This window comes from Microchirus variegatus (genome assembly GCF_963457635.1).
Source record: "Microchirus variegatus genome assembly, chromosome: 18".
Classification (NCBI taxonomy): domain Eukaryota; kingdom Metazoa; phylum Chordata; class Actinopteri; order Pleuronectiformes; family Soleidae; genus Microchirus; species Microchirus variegatus.
The window spans coordinates 6,496,225-6,511,236 of NC_139819.1; the positions used below are offsets into that span (position 1 = coordinate 6,496,225).

Genomic DNA, 15,012 nt, shown 5'->3' on the forward strand with positions numbered 1-15,012 from the left:
GTAATCCAAAATGTGACCATTTTTTGAAGAAAAAATGTTGGTCCAAAATTTGACAAAAACGACATACTATACTATGTCGTCCAAAATGTGACAATATTTAGAAAAAAAAAGATTTTGATCCAAAATTTGACAAAAACTACATACTATACTATGTCGTCCAAAATCTGTCAACTTTGTAGTACGTCATACTATACTATGTGGTCCAAAATGTGACAATTTTTTGAAAAAAAACGAGTTTTGCTCCTCGAGTGACAGTAAATATACAGATGACATCATCAGACATAACATCTGTGTTTGTTTTTTTATTTTAGTCTCAGCAGTGAAAATCCACAGTCATACAAATACAAGTCCTAAATTCAAATGCTGAATTGTGAATCAATGCATATAATATGAAGAATAGAATGACACAGTAACAGTAACAGGCAGCGGGCACACACACACACACACACACACACACTCATGTTACACAGGTGACATCACTGAGCAGCAGTGAACAAAGACGATGGATCCAGCAATAATCACAGAAAACATCATCATGGGGAGTGATGGATTAACTCAACCAGACTTCTTCTTCTTTGAGGAGTGAATTTCCTGTATACAAACACACGACAGGATTTGCATTCATGCAAACATGTTTTTTGAATGAACGTCAAAACGCCAAACTTTTGGACTTCTGTGACTCCGGTCGAGTCCACGTCACCACCCTGAAGCTTCAAGTGCACGAGTCAGTGTCAGAGTCTCATTTAAACACCAGGCTTCTTCAACACACACACACACACACACACACGCACACACACACACACACACACACACACACACACTTGTGTTTATGTCATCGTGAGGACTAATGCGTTCCCTCGTCCCTTACCCTCACAACTAAGTGCCTTAAACTAACCCTAACCTAAACCCAATTCTAACCCTGAAAAAGCCCCTTAAAACTGTGGGGGCCCCAGACCAAAATGTCCTCAAAAATATACACACACAAACACACAGTGCTGCTCTGCTAAGACAACATTTAAGGGCTTTTTTCTTTGTCTGATCTCAACTATCTCGTCTTTGTGGCAGTGATTTTTTTTTTATGTGTGTGTGTCCTGAGGACTAACGACTGTCTCTTACTCGTGTGTTTCCTGTCACTCCTTAACCTGTGGACGAAAAGAGACAAAACCCCTCTTTCAGTGACCTCTGTCATGCTTTTATATATATATATATATATATATATATATATATATATATATATATATATATATATATATATATCTCAACATTATTGGCCTGTCAGTCAAGTATAAAGAGAAAATATAGAACAACAATAATCTGAGGGGAAGAAAATAAAAATACATTCAGAGGGATCATGCTAAGGCAATGTCTGAATTAAAGGCCTTGTCTTCGTCTCTCATGAGCCTGTTTTAACCTTATCCCGTGTCAGAGGATGTTTTTTTTTTTTAACACTAATCCACGTCTCTGGTTTGTCTCAAAGACAAATAAAGACTAACATTTTATTTGATATTTTTAGTCTGTGCCTGTGGCTCAATACAAATGAAGACCATGTAACCAAACCTGTGGAGAACACCAGCTCCACTCGGTTCCCCTCCCCCCCCCGAAACATCACACACACATTTTGTCTTTAACACTTACATCATCAACGTCCACCTGACTGGACATCACACTCAATATACATACTGGTATTTAAAGACTTAAAGGGGCAGCCCATGGCTTTTATATTCTTGGCCCATCAAGTGTTACAAATATGAATATTAAAGACAATTTCTTCTTCGTTATCCACACGTTGTTACCCTTGATGGTTTTAAAGACGGTGTCCTCCGTGCGTCCCCTTTATCTTTTTTGTGCCTTGCACCTTATAAAGTGGGACGGAAAGGACACAGCATTCAGTTCAAGTCTTTGGAGTGAAAACGTCTCTGTCTCCCTTTCTCCTTTTCTTTTTCAAAACAGAGGTTACTCAGGAAAAAGGCAAAAAAAAAAAAATAAGGAGAAAAACTGTGGAGATGGTGGAGTGTTTCTTCGTTTTTGGTCCACACAAACATCGTCAACGCAGTGCCGTAAACTCACGCTCCGGGGGTGCCGTTGTGTTGACCCATGAGGGGGTCAGCGCCGCCCTCCGCGGCCGCCTCCTGCGCCGGCGTGGCGTCGTGCTCTGCCGTGATGACGATGGTGTTCTCGTCGATGAGCTCGCACGTCGGGTTGGAGAAGGCGGAGAGGGGCAGCGTAATCCTCTGCATCTCGCGCTCGTGCACTCGCTGGTCGTGCTGCTTCTTCAAGTCCCGACCCCTAAAGACACAGAGAGAGAGGAGACGAGCCGTGAACACAACTGTGTGGAACAGTGACTCCCAAAGTGTGGGCCATGACCCCCCCCTAGTGGGACGTGATGGTACTGGCTCCTGGCATGAAGAGATTATTAGTTTTCTCCGACATTGAAAGTCATGCAATTTTGAAAATGTTGTCCAAATTTTTTGTCCAAAATGTGAAAAAAGGCATACATTAGTATGTTGTCGGAGATTTGACAAAAAAAAGTCAAAAATTTGACAAAAAAGTCATAAATTTGACAAAAAAGTAATAGGGTAGTATGTCGTCGGAAATTTGACAAAAACATTTTTTTCTAAATTTGACAAAAAAAAAATTCCAAAACTTGTCAAAAAATGTGTTCCAAAATTTTTCAAAAAATGTTTTCCAAAATTTTTCAAAAAATGTTTTCCAAAATTTTTCAAAAAATGTTCTCCAAAATTTGTCAAAAAATGTTTTCCAAAATTTGTCAAAAAATGTTTTCCAAAATTTGTCAAAAAATGTTTTCCAAAATTTGTCAAAAAATGTTTTCCAAAATTTGTCAAAAAATGTTTTCCAAAATTTGTCAAAAAAAGTCACAACAAAAAATTGTCCAACATTTGACAAAAAACTCATAGGTTAGTATGTCGTCCAAAATTTGTCAAAGGTCCTAAATAATGTGTCCAAAGTACTCATTTTTGAGAGGGTTAGCGTACATAAAAACTCTTGAACATACGAAAACATACGATCGTGGCATAGGGCACTAACTCCTAACCTCTATAGCGCCCCCCCCCCCAGAAGTCAGGTCATGGTCAGACAAAATCAATGGATCTGGACAAAATTTGGTGAGTGTATCAGGCTTACTCCAAAGTTTCTTGATGATTTTTTGACGTGAGGGAAAGTGGCCAAAATTGCGTTAAATGCTAAATTTGGGATTTTTTCGTACATGGCTGTTCCCATTTTAACCAAACTTGGTTCACTTGTCGCTCTCATGATTCCATACTAATTTCTAATGTACTTCCATTAGCTCCGCCCACACAGAAGTCGGACATTTTGGAAAAACCAAAATGGCTAGCATTTGAACAAACTCCTCCTACCACGTTTGAGGTAGCCGAGTTAAACTCGGTCAATATATTGTAGACAAGTTAATAATTAAAAGTTATCACAGGATTTTCTCTAGGTCAAAAGGTGTGGCCTCAGCGCTCCGACAAAATTGATGTTAAAATGGCAGGAAAACTCCTTTAAGATTCCACTTTTTGAAAGCTTTAACGTAAACAGAACAACATGAAACATCTCTGCAAGTCCTACGAGCGGTCCTAGTTATTATTTCTTTCGTTAACATGCGTAAAAACTGCGATAGTGGCATTCAGGCAGCAAGGTTATAATAACAACAGAGTCTGTTATAACCTTGTCTGTGACAAAGTCAAGAGGCAGATGGTGAAAAAGGGCGACAGAGCAGTGACAAGCTGGCAGCAGGTTTTATCTGCTCCAAGGCAAACACGGTGATGAGAAACAGCGTGAGGCCACTTTCTACTGATGTGTAGCCAAAACAGGCCGTTGTACTCAAAACACCTCCTGCTATCAGCCGACTGCAGAGACTGCAAGAGAACTGGACATCACCACGGCCTCTTCACACATGGGAGAGGTTGACTAACAATTGTTTTCATCAATAATTAATCTATTTTCTCGATTATTTGAGTATTTGTCGGGTCCATAAAACGTCCAAAACCTGGAAATGAGCTGAATGATTTCTGTGTCAAACGGAGCAATGAGACCAGAAAATATTCACATTAAAGAAGCTGGAAAAATCCAGAAAGCTTGTTTTAATTATTATTATTATTATAAAAAGAAAATCTGCTGTCTGACAGAGAGAGCAACACAGAGCCAGGAAACATTTTTTAAAAAGCAATCTTTTTTAGGTCAGTTGTGTAAGAAAATGTGACGTCTGATGGCGGAACTGCAGACTGAAACAAATCCACCCTTTTCCCATGAATGTCAGAGAACAACAGTGGCCTTCACATTTGCAGAAAGGATGTTGTTGTCATAAAAAAACAGAAACATGTGCTCTGTCTGGTTCGTCCACTGCTGTAGAAACAGGACTTCCTCTATAAAGGTTGATATTCATTTATACAAACACGATTATGCTAAGTTTTCCGCCTAAATGAGACACAGACTTAAGACTTTTAAAGCTAAAGTGTGTAAAAAAAAACTAGGTTACATTGTTTACATTCGGACAATTAATAATTTTTTTGATCGTATGAAGTGTTTTTCTTTCTTCCTTAATCAAGAATGAGATTTTTATATTCATATCAGGAGCTGGGAGCCGTCCACAATGGACAAACTAGACATCTTTTCAGTTTGACGCTGACTGAAAGTTACAAAGTTACTTGGAAGTGAAGGGAGGGATATTCAGCTGCAACTTCCCCCCAAAAAATGTTGCTTAATTTTACACACTGTTCCTTTAAGACCAAACATCCTCAGCTCAGCACTGTCTTTACTCACTTTATTTCACACGTCTTACTGCTTTTATTTCACAATATCGTATTTCATTGCTTGTTTTTAGAACTTTGCACAAAAGTGGAACAAAGACAGAGTTTGAGTCACTTTGACTTTGTGTGAAAACGAAGCAAGAGTAAAAAATGCCCTGCAGACACACACTCTGCACATGTCTGCACACACACACGCATGGCAAGAACCAGCAAGAATTAAGCTGAGCTTCACATGACGACTGGAAACAGGTCTGGAGCAACGGTGACACATAATGTGTCTGAAAGCACACAAAAGGCTAAGTAAACAGCACCAAATCTTGTTTTGTTTCATCTGTACAAGTGAAATTAGGAAGAAATAATAGATGCCTGGCAGTGCAGGGATTCTTCAGGATTCTGTTCATTTAAAAGTTTCCTGCTGATTCTTACGAGAGAACGTGTGAGTGTATGTGAGTCTCTGTGTGCACTGAACTCTCGTTAAGTTTTAAAGAGGCGAATACAGTGATCTACAGCCACTCCTCCTGGCTCGGTGTGTGGGGGGGGGGGGGGATCGCAGAATATGGTCATGTAAGTAAGCACATGTACACTATCACATTTCTGGGGGGGGGGGGGGGTCTCTGTGCTGAGACCAGGTCTAAACCTTCTGATATAACATTATGCTGCTCCTGAATCACCTCCTAAAAATAGAAAAATGAATACAGGGAGACGTGTGATCTGAATGAGACTCATCTCTGAGGCCATTTTCACACTTTTTACAGAGATTCAGACCCTCATCTATCCTCTTTTGACAATAAGTCAAACATAAAAAGTGAAAGAACGCACAAAATAACCCACTTCTGGGTCTGGGCTGTTGTAAAAGCAGCATCGTTGTGGAAAACAGCTGATTAACAGAGCCTTTAACTCAAGAGACTTTCATCATGCATGCGATGATGTAATTTACATTCACAGCGACACGTCACGTGCCAGTGGAAAAACACAGAAACGACCTCTGTGTGCGGAATCATCATTTAGATCGCAACGTTATTACAGTTCATCGCTCGGTAAAATAACCCAGGCCCTGTTTCATAAAATCCTTTTAAATACTGAACTTTAAAAACATAATATGAAACAGTTCTTCATCAAAATATCAAAAAAAAAACAAATACGGCTATGCATACATTACCTAAAACATTTCCAACACTTTTAAAATCAATCTAAAACTAGGTAACGGGGGCTGGATGCTATTTATTACACTACTTTACTTAAAAATATCAAATTGATGCCAGTAAAAAAATATTCCCGTTTGCTAGGAAATGCATAATAAAAAACCCAACACAATCGTGGTAAACGGGTGTCAGGTGGCTTTAAAAGCTTTGAATTGACTATAATTGACTATAATTGACAATAATTTCCCCCTTAGGGAACCTTAAAATGAGCCCTTTTCACCTCAAATCATTCAAGAGCTCCACAGTCATCAGTGTTGTTCTCATACTCTATTTTTCCTAATAATTTAAGGTGTTTTTGGTTGCCTTTTAATGACATAATTTAAATTGACCCGTTTGTGTTGTAAATTCCAGCACAAAAACCTATTGGATATATTCATTACTACCGTCTACTGTTTTGTGTATTTTTTCACTCAGCTACCAAACAAAACAAGAAGACTACAATTCCCGTGACAACACGCTGCTTCCTCCTAGCATCGTTGTTATTATTGTTGTTTTAATAGGGAGACCCCTAGTGGCAGAAATGACCCACACACTGACCTCTTGTAGAAGTAGCCCAACGTGATGCCGACTCCAAGGACTATGATGACCGCCATCATGAGTACGCCGAGGACGTAGCCTGGAAAACACCAGGAGGATGTGAAATATTAGATATAGATCAGCGAATAATTCTAAAAATCACAAAAAACACATTTCTACTTCCTGTTTTGTAAAGTGAAGCACAGGAAAGAAGGAGGACGGAAGCAACAGTTGGCCAACAGGGGGCGACGCATTTTTCGGAGAAGCTGATGTCTCAATCACTGGTTTCAGGGCTTTTTTTTTTTCAACAGTTGTAATCGATGTTACCGTTTAGAGAAAAACAGATGACGTAAATTATTGTTCTACAGGGACCGTTTTAGCAGACGCACATCCGAATTTCAGCTGGCACGATGGCGGAGATGGAGAGTGAAACAGATTTAACATAGCTTACTAGGGCTGCAGCTATCGAATCTTTTTGTATTCGAGTATTCTACCGACTATTCCTCGATTAATCAGATTTAAATTTTTTTGTTTTTCATCCTCGATTAATCGAAAAATAATTGGTTGAATACTCGATTACAAAAATATTCGATAGCTGCAGCCCTAGTTGAAAGAGACCGTGTGAATTTCCAGTTTCAAAAACTGACATGGTGTTGTTACTAACTGCAACTCTGGACATTTTTATGTTTTCTATTACTAAGGCTATAAGAACGTGCAATATAGCCTTATGTTAGGGTTTTTTCGGCACAATCTAGAGGCAATCTGATGAAAAACTAGGATTTTTAGGATTTCATTTGTGAAATTTGGAAATAGGTCACAGTTCCAAGTTCGCCTGGCTCGTCTATTTTGTGACTTCTGCACAATAATCTCTAGGAATCTCTAGGAACGTCAAAAAATGCATTTTGTGAAGCCTGTGTTAAAGTGATCTATAAACACATACACCGCCACAATGTCAATATAAGGAGTTGTGTACTATTACCGCAGCAATTTACCAAGGGTGCAGCTGTGGCACGGATCTGGGTCAATATGAAATCTATGATACAGACACAAATAACTGACATTTCCTGCAGTACATCCACCACATTATTCACATTTATACAAGACAATATCAGAGTGCCAGAAGAAACATTGTGTAAAATGGGAGAATATATCTATATTTTTAAATAAATCAATACCGGTTGTGCCGAGGTCCTTCTTCTTTTTGGATCCTGACTGCACTCTCTGGCTGATCCCCACCACAGGCTGCACAGCAGCCACTTCTCCACCAGACTCTCCTGACTTGACGATCTCCGCGGGAGAACTCGTCGCTGTCGGTTTGAGGACTTCGGTGTCCGCTGGCACCACTGGAGACGCTTCATCTACAGACACAACGAATCGATGCCAGAGTTACGCACATGGAAATGACAAACTTAATACACAAATTAATGATATTAGCAAATGAACACATATTTAAGGAAACATCTGTATATTTCCTTTAATATCTGTGTTAAACAGTTATATCATGTATTTGACTTGATTGTCATTAAAAATAAAGGTTCTAGAAAATATTTGTAAATATTGAAAAAAAAAACCTTGATTTACAAATTGTTTTAATCATGTGGGTGAATTATTATGAACAACTTATGGAGAGCCTTGTTTTCTACCCAAGAATCGATGAACCTTATTTAAATTAGGGCCGCAACAATTATTCGATTAATCAATTTCCAGATTAATCGTCAACTACTTTGAGTCTTTCTTCAATAATCAAAACAGTCTTTTTGATTTTTCAGCTTCTTAAAAGTGAATATTTTCAGGTTTCTTTGCTTCATGTAACAAAAAAAATCATTAAAACTGAATAAAGTTTGGTCTGTGGACATAAAAAAGACAATTTCCAGGTTTGGGAGACTTTTCCAATTTTTTTTGGACATTTTATAGATCAAACAAGTCATGAAAATAATAGCTAAAGCCCTTATTCACATCTTATTTTCTGTTCCATTTATAAAATAAATAAGATGCATGGAAATGATAGTGTAGATACTAATGCTACATGCTCGACTCTTCTCCAAAGCAGGACCTGTGCAGGACTAAACGTCTCCGGTCTTTAACTCCTGTTGTTTTTTTCCATTTCCTTCGTACGAGCTTGTTGTTGTTGTTGAGCAGCTCTGCTGGTGTTCAGAGGCGTGAAGTCATGAACTCCAGCAGCCAGTCAGCGTCTGTCTCTGGAGGAGGGGGAGAGAGAGACAGACGCTGCCAAACGTCCTCTCTGCCAATGAGCTCAGTTTTCAGGGTGCGGTCAACACCTCTCTGGAAACTGAACTTTCTGCCATGTGACTGCAGGGCTTTGTTTTTGTGTGTGCGACTCGGGGCCAAACAAAGAGGAAACGCGGTGCAAAGGGAAAAACAAGACGTCTTAAAGTAGTTTAACCTATGACACAGTTATGCTGTGGACTGGAATAAAGTCAATAAAAAATTAATTTGTTTTTGGCCTCAGATTCCAGCTCTTTTTGTGCGGAGTAATCAAGAATTATTTGCATAGTTACACAAATCGCAGCTCGTTATTTTTCCCAAGCGTGGCCCAGTTTTTTGAAATAATGAGCAGCTGAGAGAATGCAGTCCAATAAAAAAGTTCTCACAGGACGTTCCTCTGGGGGAAAATCTGCCGTTTCACTCCTGTTTATGTTGAATTATCAGTTTCTCTGCAAAAAAAAAACATGTCACAAACTTGTTTTGTGCCACGTTTACTGACCTTTGCATGCGTCAATTGCACAGAACTGTCTCTGGACCGACTGGTCTGGGCCAACAATGTAGCACCAGGGCCCCTGAGAGGAATCTGGGTTTCTGCAGTAATTGTGATCTCCGACACCTATGAGAGAAAAAAAAAAAAATAGGGGAGAAAACATTACTCTGCGTGTCGGACGCCTGATGGAAACACACAGGCCTCTCCTCTGACTGTCACAGACTCTAAACCACTGGATTCATTAATCATTAACGCGACTTCATCACAGCACAATGAGCAGGCTGCCGTGAGCACAAAGAGAGGAAACAACAGCTGCTGCTGCTGCTGCAGAGAAGAAGAAGAAGAAGACATTCAACTCTGGCATCTTAAAGTCTGAGCTCTTCATATCATTCCTGGATTGATTGCTTTGTTTCAAATGATAGCGTGATTATAATCTGTGTCACCACACACTGTCAAAGTGTTATCTTGTAACAACACTCTTGTACAAACCTCCTGAACAGAGGTAATGTGTAAACGGGCCCGTGTTTGTCTTTTATCTGAAACTGGGTCAGCCGACACATCAGTATATAACTTATTAGTTATTAGGGATGTGAATCTTTGGGTGGCTCACGATTCGATCAAAATCGATTCTCGATTTGACCGATTTGATTCGTGCGATTCTCGATTCAAAAATGGATACAATGCATAGTGTGTTAAGGCAAACTATGGCATCAAAACAATACAGTTTGTATAAGATAATGTGATCATGTGATCACACAAAGGCAAACCTAAGACAAAAGTTAACTTTTATTCATTCAAAACAAATAAAAACTGTACTTACTGTACAAAAAAATTACTTGCATAAATAAAAGCTTAGGCTAGCTGCCTTTATTTACCAGAAGTTACAAAAATAAAGTGTACACAAATAACACAAACTGGTGTTTTGTGTGGTTTTTCAAAATAGAAACTAAAAAAATCGATTTTTGAAGTTTATGAATCGATTCAGAATCGTGGATGATTAAAATTCCTGTCGATTTTCCCCTCACCCCTATTCGTAACGTATATATATATATATAAAAACGCATAATACAGATTAGAAAGTCCGATCGTGAGTGTTCAAGTTAAGCGAATATGTTTATTTTTAAACTACATTGTATTTTATCAGACGAAAGGAAATAAACAACATTGGCATGTCGGCTTAAAAAAAAAAAATCATAATATTATGGTATAACACTTATCAGCTGCTCTGATTATCAGTCAGATCACATTAATCTCATCCTTTTCTGCATGAAAACACATTACACATCAAATCTGAATATGGCTGCAATGATTATTCAGTTTTAGAGTTTTCTAAACTTTTTAAGCTTCTTAAATGTGAATATTTCCTGGTTTATTCGCTCCCATTTTGGTTTGTGGATCAAAAACAAAGACCATTTCCAGGTTTGGGAAACATTTCCTGACATATTTCAGTGAACCAAACAACCAAAGTAGTTGATTAATGGAGAAAATAATGACTAACCAGTGTGTGAATCAGGATGGATCAGGACGTCATAGTCTCTGGTTGTGTTGGTCCAGTTCTGACAGGTCAGACCTGAGGAGGAGCTGTGCTGCTCCCCTCTGTAGTCCACACCACTGGACTTCATGCAGTCTAACAACAACAACAACACATGAGCAGTGAAGCAAACAACAAAAATACATCATTATTATGATTAATAATAACACAATAGAGCATAATAAGTGTGGTGAAACGTGTGCAAAGTGAACTTCGTTTACCTTGTGCAGAAGAATCGCTGCTCTCCACCGTCGTCGCCACGCTGAGAAAAACAACGTGCAGCCACAGGAGCGTTTTAAAGAGCGGACGCGCACAACTCGGCGACAGCAACATGGTCCTTTCAAGGTAAAAAAAAACAAATATATCGAGCAAAAAGAAAAAAAAAGAAGAAAAGACGAGGTAAAAAACTCGCTACGAAGACGGCAGAGCCTGTGCTGAGTGACAGTCAGACACACTGCTCCTCTCCGTGGACTCACTGCCCTTGTTTTTGTCGAGAGAAGCTCGAGCTTTCGTGGTAAACAGGCTCCTGGAAGGAGGAGAAACAAGAGGAGGAGAAACAGGAGGAGGAGAAACAGGAGGAGGAGCTGAGCAGCACAAACCTCAAGGTCCTAAACACTCACCGTCTTCACACACTCTCAACTCTTCCTCTGTAGTTGTGAAGAACACTACTGCTGCTAATAACGACCGATACCAAAACCGATATGACAAACTCGAGTATCTGCCGATACCGATGCGATATCGTATCGGTTAAAAGGAGTAAATCGGACCGATATCGCCGATACGCTTGTCGCGCGACAAGTTCGCGTGCAAAGTCTGTACGCGAGACGCAATTGGCGAGATAGACGCGTGTCAAATTCTTCAGCGTCCATCGCATCTGACGACAAAATCTCGCTGGCCAATCATTCTCCGGGACGACGCCACGTACTTGGCCCCGTGGCCAGACTCCGTGTGTGGACACTCGGAGCTGTACGACACTTTATCCCCCCCCCCAATCGATTACATGCGGCCCCCCCATCTTAATATCATGTTATAATGAAAACACGGCCGACATCCTCACCGTCTTTTTAACACAGTGTGTAGCTGAGGCACAGCTGCCAGCGAGGTGATAGAATATAATAATGTTTTTTTTTATAACAGTAATAATAAGACATTTGGTCATAATTATCCCATTATTACATATATCATATACAACATTCACTTACATATATAAATACGCTTGTTAGGGCCCGTGCCACGAATGGCAGTGGCCGAAAACGGCTCCTGGTACGAATTTTTATTACAGTTGTCCACACTATTATGTATGTAATTTAAAATAAATGTCTGTTTTTGATATTAATACAATAATATTGCATCATAAATAGTATTATTAAGTATACATGTGATAGTGTGAACAGTTGTTTTTTTCCCCCACTTTTTGTGGGCCCCTCTTGACCACAACAGATGCGCATTGGCCCCCAGGTCATTTGAGTTCGAGACCCCTGCTTTATCGCTTGTGGAAAACATCTGCAGAGAACAAGCTAACAACTTATGGATGAGAGCCACTTCCAGCGATACCTTCGCATGACGAACTCCAGAAGTTATCGGAATCAAAAGAAAAGCCGTCCGTTACTTCTGTTTAAAATACGACAACTCGCGTTCATCGTGTCACAAAATGTACAAAATTAGCCCGCGGCGCGATAGACAAATATTCTTCTTCCAAAACAAGGAAATAAACAACCCACAAAACATGACTCAGCTAAAAATGTTTGTTGAATCTGATTTTTATTTACATTTTTACAATCTGTGCAAAGTGAAACGTGGTATAATCCAATATACGGTGCAGGGATTTTGACCAGTATCAGACCGATATATGGGCTTCATCCCGACTAATAACTCAGTCCACTATAATCCTACATGTGGACCCATAAGGGTTAAATTCAGGCTGATAGAATGGGTCCCAAACAGGTTTGTCCATGGTTTTCATGGTGGCCCCACCTGTGTTTACCTTAGATGAACCATATGGGACCTGCATCATTTATCTTATTATATTATATATGATTGTTCCCTTACATAACCATCACAACTACATGCTTAACCCCAAGTCTTCCCACTTCCCAAAATGACCTTGTTGAACTAAAAAAAAAAAAATGGCCCTCACAAAAATATGAATACAGGTTTAAATACACACTAAAAACACAACAGTACTTCTACAATTTCAGATGCAACTTTCTACTTTTTTTTTTTTGTCCTTAAATGTCCTTATCCAGCAGTGTCTCCACACTTTGTGCCTTCTCCAGTGCCGTCCATAAATAGCTGCTCTGCTTTTCATTTTAAAACACACTGAGTCATATCTTTCCATTTATAATCCTGATCCAGGACGGTCTGGAGTCGTCGTCGTCTTATCTGGCTCTAAAATGCTTTGTGCTTCTGTCCAAACTCCGTCCTCTGTCCTCTTCTTTCCCAGACTTCCTCTCAATCCCTGTGTGGCCTGTATTTTTTTTTCTTCTGCTCCTCGTCAGGTGGTGGAGCTACACAGGCTCATGAAGTCTATTTGTGTGCGCGTGTGTGTGTGTGTGTGTGTGTGTGTGTGTGTACACAGAGAGCCGTTGTGTCATTGTTGGCCGACGGGTAACGAGGGCAGCCAGCGCGTGACTCGGGCCAATGTTCTCTGAGACACTTTTCAAACAGATGCTTACCCAGTTTTCAGGTAATTACTAGAGCAAACACACAGCATCTGTCCGCTTCCCTCTCTGCTCATTCAGCGTTAAAGAGGGCAGAGGCGTTTTCCCAGCATGCACTAGGCAAAACCACAAATGAACAAACCATGATTTTTTTAAATCACGCTTTTAAAAAAAACTGTCAAACTACTAAATATTTGAACTTCCTGTGTTGTTGTTTTTTTAAACTTGCTTGTTTTTACTCTCAGGCCACACAGTGGTGAAGTGGCTAGCTTTGTTGCCTCACAGCAAAAAGGTCACCAGTTTGAAGTAGAGTGTAGGGCCTTTAAATGACTTATAAGTCGATTAAACTATGGAAATTAGTTAAGGACTTATTTGTCTTAGAGTTATCATGTGTCCCTGCAGCAGATGTTTATAATCAGATCATGTCTTGTTGTGTTGTGTTGGAGCCATTACTTGAGATTTGTCCAAAAAATGTTGTTGATGCGTTATTAGATGTTCAATCATTATAATGACGAAAATTAAACCTTAATATGCTGCCTCACGTTCCCGACAACAAGAACGACCTGAAGCTTCCTTTAAAATAGACGCACACCAGGTGTTTGGTACTTTTGGAATAATGTACTACATAAGCTTTAAATGTGTGAATCTTTAATAAGCTTGGCGTCATTGGTGATGCATAACCTCGATGCTCACAAGCACAGTGCTTTATGCAGACATTTACCTGAACTGGAGTTACAGTAAGTGCATCATATAGAGCACGTGTGTCAAACTCGAGGCCTGGGGGCCAGATGTGGCCCGCCACGCCATTTTATGTGGCCCGCGAGTGGTTAATTGGTCTTAAAAATCTGTGTTAAAATAGGTCTATGCTGCTTTAAGGCGTGAGTTGACCATAAACTACATTTCCCACAATGCATGGCGATTGTGTTACCCGCAAATTGGCATCACCATTACGGACCAGGTTACATCTATAATGCATCATATTTGTAACTTGAACAAGCAATAAATAGAGAAAGTTATTTACAAATATGTTACGGAGTAGTTATCTTTGTTTTACGTTATATTTGGTTACATTTAGTTACATTTATTCTGTATGACAGTTACATCTGGCCCTTTGAGGGTAACTATTATGCTGATGTGGCCCCTCAGTGAAAATGAGTTTGACACCCCTGATATAGAGGCTAACCTTTTACAGGTTTACAGTGAGATGTGTACTTCATCCTGATATTTTAACAGGATCTTAAAGTGAGTAATGGCATCAGTGAGTATCATACATGTTACATCAACAAACCATGAACCTTAACCACTGTACGAGCACATAAAAATCAATATTTAGTCATTAGAGCCGCAAGCCGTTTCTTTTATGAACGCAAAGTGGTCATAGTGTAATATGATGGGTATGAGTGAGAGACAAAGTATGTTTTTAATCTCCATCTTTGTTTTTGTTTGGCTCTTTTAAATTAATATACATTTTGTTGTGTTATATGAGAAAAAAACGCTGATATTCCCCGAGGAAAATATTAGGATATTCACCTGGATTATTCGTCAAATATTTTAAAATGAATCATTAGTGCTGCAGCCAAACCTACGATATCTTAGAGGACAATTCCCCACGCCGAGGAAA

The 15,012-nt window shown here is 39.5% G+C and overlaps 1 protein-coding gene across 1 annotated transcript; it reads right to left on the reverse strand.

Moving 5' to 3' along the window:
- Positions 1 to 1,234: 1,234 nt before the first annotated feature.
- On the reverse strand, positions 1,235 to 11,236 carry pik3ip1 (phosphoinositide-3-kinase interacting protein 1). Its single transcript, XM_083904979.1, has 6 exons — positions 10,953 to 11,236; positions 10,699 to 10,827; positions 9,210 to 9,326; positions 7,660 to 7,842; positions 6,506 to 6,584; positions 1,235 to 2,286 (listed from the first exon to the last, which is right to left on the reverse strand). The coding sequence occupies exons 1-6, from the start codon at positions 11,062 to 11,064 to the stop codon at positions 2,064 to 2,066; spliced, it is 843 nt and encodes a 280-aa protein (XP_083761105.1). The 5' UTR covers positions 11,065 to 11,236; the 3' UTR covers positions 1,235 to 2,063.
- Between the last annotated feature and the right edge of the window lie 3,776 nt (positions 11,237 to 15,012).